This window comes from Pteropus vampyrus, unplaced genomic scaffold (genome assembly GCF_000151845.1).
Source record: "Pteropus vampyrus isolate Shadow unplaced genomic scaffold, Pvam_2.0 Scaffold142, whole genome shotgun sequence".
Classification (NCBI taxonomy): Eukaryota; Metazoa; Chordata; class Mammalia; order Chiroptera; family Pteropodidae; genus Pteropus; species Pteropus vampyrus.
This window is the reverse complement of record NW_011888923.1, coordinates 931,069-940,066: the sequence shown is the minus strand read 5'-3', so window position 1 is coordinate 940,066 and position 8,998 is coordinate 931,069. Positions and strand designations below refer to the sequence as shown.

Sequence of the window (8,998 nt, the reverse complement as noted above, 5' to 3'; positions counted from 1 at the left end):
GCTGGAAGAGGGGGCCCTTGAGGCCTGAGCTCTGCCCTGCCCCCAGCCTCTGTTTCCTCCTCTATAATATGAGGAGTTGGGTAAGGTCTCTGCCAAGGTGGCCCCAGACACGCAGACGGGCCGGTGCGCCCTGGCCCTCACTCCTGCCTCTGCCAGGGCCCCTCTGCTGTTGTCTGTCTTCCATGTTGGATTTCCGGGTGAAGGATTATTGGAGAAAAGGGCTCCACAGCTGTGACGAGGTTTGCAAACTCACGGCCTGGGCCTTCCCTTCCAGCAGCCAGGGACAAGGTGGGCTTGGGCCAGCAGGAGCGCAGGCCTCATGGGGCTATCGGAGAGTTCCCTGAGGGATCCCAAGGCAGAGCTGCTCACCTGGGGAAAGGTGGGCTGTAAACCCACCACCACCTCCTGCATGTGCCTCCCCCCCGCCCCGAGAGAGCGCTGAGCAGGCACAGACGACGTGAAATCCAGAACACAGACAGCTCAGCTAGCTTGGGGACAGAAGCCATCGGCACCACCTCCATCCCCTCGAATACCTGCCAGAATCCAAGCCCCACTGGACCAGGACCACGGGCCCTGTGCTGGTGGAGGTGCCGGGGGCTGAGCTCCCGGTACCTCTGGAGGATGGGGAGGAAGGCAAGGACCGTGAGCAAACACCTGGGGCAGGTGTGCGGAGAACGGAAAGAGCACCCCGAGGGACTCTCGGCAGACGGCAACCATCGAACGTGGGGTTTTCTCTGCAAAACCACTGAAGTTCTGTACAAAGGCGCTGACAAAGATCAGAGGCACGAGGTGGACCCCATGGTCCCCCGCAGCGTGCCAGGGTTGAGCCGCCTGTGGATTTCTCAGCAGGAACCCCCATTCCCACGGCACCCCCCAAGCTTCAGGGCAAGGCCAGCATTGCCTGCTGCGTGCCACCATCGTTAGCATCATCGCCATCGTCACCGAGAACGGCTGCGACAACAGCGGCTCTTTGTTGTGTGCACACGACGGGAGGTAGATCAGGTGTCTCCACCCTGTGCAGCGGATACTATTATATCCCCATTTCACAGAGGAGGAAACAGGCTCAGAAAGATTTAGTGACTTGCCCAAATTCACACGGCAAGTAAAGACCTAAACCTGGGCTCAAATCCAGGTATGAACCAGACCCAGCACCCACCCACTGTGAAGGCAGCCTCCTTGTGCATCTGCGTCCTGGAGCCCCTCCCACACAAGGGCAGGTGATGCAGGTGGTGACAGTGTTTCCCCTGGGGTCCATGTGAGAGAAGCTCAGCCAAAGGAGAAAAGAATCCTTCTCCCTCGTGCGACCCTGGGCCCTGCTCGGCCTCTGTCCTGACCACCTGCTCCCACCATGAGCAGCCCGGGTCCCTCCTGGAACCCCACCCCCAGAGCGATGGATTCACCGCCTCTGGGACTAAGCCCCACCAGAGCCATCAGAGAGAGCTGAGCTGTGCCACGTGGCCCATGTGCCAGCCCAGGGCTCAGCCCCCTCTCGGCCGGGTCTGCTCCACCTGAGAAAGGAGAGCGGAGAGAGTGGGTGTGAGACTCAGCTCGTCCACACACTCAGCAGAGCAAGTCCGCTTATTTTAGACTTCCAGCCCCATCCTGCTAGGAGGTGGAAAGCCCACCCTCAGCCATTCGGGGCTCCCCACCCCAACACCAGGGACAGCAGACTTCTAGGGTCCAGGAGGGTTGAGCCATAACCACAGGACAGCTGTCCCACTGGCCGGTCATCAGTGGGCACCCACCCTCGGGGACGTGTGGACCTTCAGTCCCATCCCCTTCGACCCCTCCCCAGCCTGCAGCCAACCCCTTGAGGCCAAGAAGTCTGGTGAGAGCAGGAAGCTGCAGGGCTCCGCTCCGGGGCTGGGCGGCCTCCCCAGCACCCTGCTCGGGGCCAGACCCCCGACCTCCACCTCCTCTTTAGTCTCCAGGCCCCGCCGTCTGGGGCGGCCCCTCGGCCGCCCATCACCTCTTCTCGCCAGTCCTCGCCCCCTTCTCCTCCACTCCAGGACCCTTTGATGAGCTGCCTTGGTGCACTTGGACTTGGGGAAGACAAAAGCAAATCACCAGGCGGTCCACCCCCCAGACGACACCCCAGGGAAGGGAGGGAGAGCACAGAGCTCCCCAGGGCAGCGGGGTCTGGGGGGGCAGCCTGGCCCTCCCACCTCCCTCCTCACGCTCATCTGTGGCCTCCCCGCAGAGAGGGAGCGCTGCTCGGGGTGGGCCAAGGCGCCGCCCTCCCCGGCCCCCGCCTCCCGCAGCCCTGGCCTCTGACCGCCCTGTCTCTCTCCCTCAGTCCACGGCATCAAGTGGACCTGCAGCAATGGGAACAGCAGCTCGGGCTTCTCGGTGGAGCAGCTGGTGCAGCAGATCCTCGACAGCCACCAGACCAAGCCACAGCCACGGACCCACAACTGCCTCTGCACCGGCAGCTTGGGTGAGCGGGTCTCTGGGGGGCAGGCGGGCACGACGGGCCCCGGGGACTGTGCCAGCCAGCGGGCCAGGCTCTCCTCCTCAGGGGTCGCTGTGCCATCCAGGGAGAGGAGGGGGTGGGCCAGAAGCCGGGCGACAGCAGGACAGACTAGGCCGGCTGGCGGGACAGCCCACTTTGGGCTGGAGAGAGCAGCTCCGGGGAGTCAGCTCAGTCTAGGAGGGGGAGGGTGGGTGTGTGGGGCTGGGGCTCGGGCCTCCGTCCACCCACCGCAAGCGCCCACCAGGCCCCCTCTAGGCCCCACGACCTTGGGCGGTGTCAGCCGGAGGTCTAGGTCCCCAGGTGCTGGGCCAACACGGGCTGCTCAGGAAGCTCGGCCCGAGTCAGTGGGACCCTCAGCCTAAACCTCCGTCTCCTCCGAGAGTGTCCAGTGCCCCGCATTCTCCGTCCCAGGGTGTCTGCTTTCTGACAATGGCACTCGAAGTGTGAGTTCTCTGCCCCCTCCGCTGCCTTAACGAGGCCCCTCCATTAGAGGGTTGCGTCAACTCCCGGCGAAGTCTTCGTGCATTTAGGAGCCTCCGTGGCGATGCAGTAACAGGTGCAGGAGGGAATTCACCCTCTTATCAGAAGCAAGTGACCCTTATCAGACGGAATGAAAATAATGATGGACTGGGAGGGAAAAGGGCGAGGAAAGCGGCCCGGCCGCCAGTGGGAGGCCTCGGGGGTCACGCCCTGAGTGGGACTCGCCAGGCTCAGACATACTCTGAGCTTGAGGCTTTTTTCTTCTCTGTCGCTGAACTAGGTGTTTTCGAAGGATTTTGTCCCACAAAGAGCTGAGGGCAGGCCCGGGTGGCTAAAGAGAGTGTTTCTGCCTGTGGAGCAGTCTGGAGCTCTTTTGGGTCCTGGGCCTGAGAGCTGATCCGGGGAGAGTGCCCTGCTCTACACCCCACCCCCAGCCTCCAGTGCCCTGTCCCAGAGGTGGCTCCCTACTGGACCCCCTGGAGGACAGGGGCTTCCTAAAACGCTGAGTGGCCTGATCGGGCACAGAGAGTTTCAGAGGAGGGGAGACAGACCTTGCCCCCATCGCCAGGCCGGCCAGAGCCCTTCCAGTGACCGCTGTCTGCCTCTGAAGCGGGGAGGGGCCATCCTGGGGGGCAGGGTTCCCTCCAGCCTCTCCTCCCCTGCCCTCTGTGTACCGGGGCCTCACCATAACTCTGCAGAAAGTGAGTCAGGGAGAAAGGGCCCTGGCCTGGGGGACAGTAGCACAGAGCCTGGGGTGAGTGCGCCCCAGACTCTGAGTGTCTGTTACGCGCGGGCCCCAGGGGATCGGTGGTCTGGCCAGGCTCCTGGGCAGGGGGGTGCTTAGCGAGGCCCCGGCTGCCCAAAGACAGCACCCACCGCGGCCCCAGCTCTGACTCTCTCTCTGTGTGCGTGTGCGTGCGTGTGTGCGTGTGTGTGCGTGCGCGTGCCCTGACCCCCGCAGGAGCAGGCAGCAGCGTGCACCACAAGTGTAACAGTGCCAAACACCGGATCATCTCGCCGAAGGTGGAGCCGCGGGCGGGGGGCTACGGGGGCCACGCCGAGGTGCAGCACAACGACGTGTCGGAGAGCAAGCATGAGCACGGCCACGGCAAGGGCTCGAGCCGCGAGAAGCGGAACGGCAAGGTGGCCAAGCCGGTGCTGCTGCACCAGAACAGCGCCGAGGTGTCCTCCACCAACCAGGTGGAGGTGCCCGACACCACCCAGAGCTCCCCCGTGTCCATCAGCAGCGGGCTCAACAGCGACCCCGACATGGTGGACAGCCCCGTGGTCACAGGCGTGTCCAGCATGGCGGTGGCCTCCGTGATGGGCAGCTTGTCCCAGAGCGCCACGGTGTTCATGTCCGAGGTCTCCAACGAGGCCGTGTACACCATGTCCCCCACCGCCGGCCCCAACCACCACCTCCTGTCACCCGACGCCTCCCAGGGCCTGGTCCTGGCCGTGAGTTCCGACGGCCACAAGTTCGCCTTCCCCACCACGGGCAGCTCGGAGAGCCTGTCGATGCTGCCCACCAACGTGTCCGAAGAGCTGGTCCTCTCCACCACCCTCGATGGTGGCCGGAAGATTCCAGAAACCACCATGAACTTTGACCCCGACTGTTTCCTCAATAACCCAAAGCAGGGCCAGACCTACGGAGGCGGAGGCCTGAAAGCCGAGATGGTCGGTACCAACGTCCGGCACTCGCCACCAGTAGAGAGGGGCTTCAGCTTCACCACCGTCCTCACCAAGGAGATTAAGACAGAGGACACGTCCTTCGAGCAGCAGATGGCCAAAGAGGCGTACTCCTCGTCTGCGGCGTCCAGCTCCCTCACCTTGACCGCCGGCTCCAGCCTCCTGCCTTCAGGCGGCGGCCTGAGCCCCAGCACCACCCTGGAGCAGATGGACTTCAGCGCCATCGACTCTAACAAGGACTACGCGTCCAGCTTCAGCCAGACGGGCCACAGCCCCCACGTCCACCAGACCCCCTCCCCCAGCTTCTTCCTGCAGGACGCCAGCAAGCCCCTCCCCCTCGAGCCGAGCGCCCACAGCAGCCTGAGTGACTCTGGGGGCGCCTTCGTGATGCCCGCCGTGAAAACGGAGGCCTCGTCGCAGACCAGCTCCTGCAGCGGCCACGTGGAGACGCGGATCGAGTCCACGTCCTCGCTGCACCTCATGCAGTTCCAGGCCAACTTCCAGGCCATGGCGGCGGAGGGCGAAGTCAACATGGAGACGTCGCAAGTGGCCGAAGGGGGCGAGGGCCTGATCAAGTCCGGGGAGCTGCAAGCCTGCAGCTCGGAGCACTACCTGCAGCCCGAGACGCCCGGGGTCATCCGCAGCGCCGGGGTCCCCATCCTGCCGGGCGGCGTGGTGCAGGGGCTGTACCCCGCGGCGCAGCCGGGCCTGGGCGGCGCCTCCAGCATGGAGCTCAGCCTGGACCACTTCGACATCTCCTTCAGCAACCAGTTCTCCGACCTGATCAACGACTTCATCTCCGTGGAGGGGGGCAGCGGCACCATCTACGGGCACCAGCTGGTGTCGGGCGACGGCGCGGCGCTCTCGCAGGCGGAGGACGGGGCCCGCGCCCCCTTCGCCCCGGCGGAGATGTGCATCCCCTGCTGCAGCCCCCAGCAGGGGGGCCTGCAGCTGAGCGCCAGCGAGGGCGGGGCCGGCACCATGGCCTACATGCACGTCGCCGAGGTGGTCTCGGCCGCCTCGGCCCAGAGCACCCTGGGGATGCTGCAGCAGAGCGGACGGGTGTTCATGGTGACGGACTACTCCCCGGAGTGGTCTTACCCAGAGGTAAGCGGCTGCCGCCTTCGCCGCCCCACGCCCGCCTCGCCTGCTCACCCGCCAGCTCTCCGCTAGGGGGAGCTCGCTTGCATGGGGCTTTCGGGACGCACGGGCCAGGCTGTCCCCTCCCTCTGTCCCCAGGGCACTTGGAATACCTCCACCCCTCTGAGCAGTGGGTCCCAGTCTTCACCCGAGCAAGTAGCTTTAAAGTCAGGGGCCCTCCCAGCTCTAGCCAGGGCTGTCCGCTGTCACCTGGCTCATGTGTTAAGATCCCACTTACGTTTTGCCTTGCCTTTTTTTCTTTTCTTTTTTTTTTTTTTTTTGAGGGGGAGGCTCCTAGGGCTGTTGAAAAAAAATAACAAAAATCACCACCATAGACCGTGCATATCCATCGCTCTTGATTTACTTCACTGAAAAACAAAGCAAAACAAATCCCCCTCAAACCCAGAGGAGGGTGCAGCTTCCGAATAGTCATCGGTGGGATTTCCTGGGTAAATCCAGTCTCTACGAAATCCAAGCCCTGCTGTGTGACCCAGGCCCTCCTGTCTGTGCCCCTGCCCCGGTCGTCTCAGGTCCGGGGACTGAGATCTGACGCTGGAGTCACTGCTCCAAACGGTCTTGCCACGATGACGAAAGTGTTTAAGGAAGGAACGCTTGCCTTTCTCTGACGTAGAATGGCATCGGAAGGGGACTGCGTGGCCCACTGGGGCACACTCCCCAACTCCGCCCAGCCAGCCCGCCTGCCAGGTGCTTAGGACCCAGATCTGCACCCTGTCACTAGTTGGCGGCCGCCTACAGCTTCCTCGGTGCCATTGCCATGTCCCCTAGATGCCAAGACAGAGGGTGCTGCCCAGGACACCGAGGAATGGACACTCCTGAAAGACCCCGAGTCTCGTGGGTCATCGTAAGGGGGTGACACAGACCCTACAAAGGTCTCCAGGCAGCACAGGGATGCTGGCCAAAGCCATACCCCCTCCAGACCCAGGCACCGGCAGGGGCTCCCAGGACAATGTCCAGGTCAGGACAAGGTTAACAGGGCGCTCAGAGAGGCAAAGCGCTTCTCAGAGGTGGTCCTTGCTTCAAAGTGTCCCCTGGGCCCTGGTCACGGGGACAGTGAGGTCTTGTGGTAGAGGGCGCATCTCAGGGGACACTCCTAGGTGTGGGTCCTGACTCTGCCGTGGCTTCACCTCTCTACGACTCAGTTTCCTCACCTGTAAGATGGAGTGGCAACTGTACCTGACTCAGGTTTGGCGCCAGGAGTGCTTGGTAAAGTCTTTGGCCTGTAGGATGTAATCAGTGAATACCAGTGATCACCGCGTGGCCATCGCAGCCCGTGGCCCACTGCGTTCCTTTTCATGTCCTCCTGCCATGGCCATGGAAAGAGGCCACTCACTGGTTGACCATGTATGACCTCGAAGGGGCCTCGCTGTCACAGTCTTGACCAGGAAGCTCACACCTGTTCCTTGTCCTTCCTTTATGGCAAAGCTAAGGTGAAATCTGTGTGCAAACGCCCCCAGCTCTCGGATGCCACGTGAGCCCAGCTCGTGGCCCAGCTTTCAGACACGAGCATCCCGGCAGGTGTCTAGACGGCAGTGCGTGCCCACGCACCGTGTGCACGGCGTGGTTATACATGCCCTCGGGGGCCCAGAGGCAGCTGCTTTGTATGGCGAGGAGCACGAGGCCGGGGCCAGACCGTCTGATTCCAACCCTGGCCCCACGCTTACTGGCCGGGGCCTGGGAAGGGGGCTGCCTTTCCTGTCTCCGCCGCATTGGGGGAAGTGAGGACTGAGCAAAGTGTTTGGGCAGCGCCTCTCTCTTCTGCCCCCTTCCTTTGCTGGGTCAGTGTGCAGGTCTCTGGGTCAGTCCAGGCCGCACTCTGGCCTCCTTGGGCCCGCGGGCACTAGAGGGGGCCCTTCGCAGGCCCTGTCTGTCCCCGAGGGCCCACCCACACGCAGATCCTCAAGCTATACCTCGAGAAAGGCAGTTCGGCAGCTGGCCACGGGAGGGCAGCACGGGAACGAGGAAGGGATGGTGGTCCGTGCGCCTCGCAGAGGGAGCGTCCAGGCCTGGTTTTCCTAAAACCCTCGGTGAGCCCAGCTGCCCAGGAACAAAAGCAGCTCAAATTCAATTGGATTTGGAAAATGCCCAGATGCCACCCAGCCGGGCGCTTTGAGGCTGACCCTGGCCGCGTGGGGAGACCTCTCCAGAGGCCCCGGGGGCTCTGCCGGCCGCTGCTTCCTCACCATCCTGTCCCACCCCAGCCACTGTCCCCAGATCAGCAGCAGGGCCACCGCCTCCCTGGGTTCCCTGCAGGAGCCAGCACCTCTCCAGACCCTTCCCCGCCCTCAGCCCCCTGGCTGGCGTGCTCGCCCATCCCCTTCTCCACAGGCAAGAGGCCTGCTTGCTGCGTCTGGAGCCCCGTTCCCGCCCGGTTCTGCCAAGCTCGTGGAGGGCAGACCCAGGGACGCTTCTGTAACTGTGGGGTCGGGCTGAAGTCCCTCAGGCCCCACCAGCTCTAAAATTCCTGGCGCTCAGGCACCCACTTTGCGGGAACAGGAAGACCAGGGCCCTCTTGCTGTCTCTTCTCGGAGGGTGTCCCCCAACAGGCTGCTCCCACTTCTGTGCTCTGCTCACCTCTCCACCTCCAGCTGCAGCTGGTCACCACCACACACACACACACACACACACACGCACACACATATGCACACGCGTACACACACATGCACACTCACCTATATGCGCATGCACACGCACATACACATGCACACACATGTGCACACGTGCACACGCACACACATGCACGCACACGCATATGAACACACGCACGCATACGCACATGCACATATGCGCATGCACACACGCACGCACACACACGCACACCCTGGAACTGTCCTTGGTGCATGTGTGTCTGGGTCCTTTATCTCAGGACTCCCAGGGTGTGGAGACCTCAGATGGCATTTGTTACTCCGTCCCCTCCCCCAGGCCTTCTGCGCACCGCCCTCCACGGCCACTCCTGCTGCTCCAGGCAGAGGCGGCTGCAATTAGAGCCTCAGGTGCCTGCGACACAGCAGTTCAGCACAGCCAGGCGAGCATTGCCATGGAAACCGTCCCCTGAACTGATGGATGCTGAGCCCATCCCGGCGGTTTCCATGGAGAAATCCTGATGTGCTGCCGCTCCCGCTGTCCTTTGTTCCTCTCAGCGGCCCTGGCTCCGCACTCACAGCTGCCGACTGGGGTTACTGTTTCTTTCCCTTCTCT

General features: G+C 63.2%; 1 protein-coding gene across 1 annotated transcript in view; it reads left to right on the top strand.

The window, feature by feature from the left end:
- CAMTA1 (calmodulin binding transcription activator 1) overlaps positions 1 to 8,998 on the top strand; it is a 572,496-nt gene that overhangs the window by 476,177 nt on the left and 87,321 nt on the right. The window contains exons 6-7 of the mRNA XM_023535618.1: positions 2,297 to 2,437; positions 3,915 to 5,749. Of these exons, the coding sequence (XP_023391386.1) occupies positions 2,297 to 2,437; positions 3,915 to 5,749 (1,976 nt within the window). The remainder of the gene's footprint in view (positions 1 to 2,296; positions 2,438 to 3,914; positions 5,750 to 8,998) is intronic.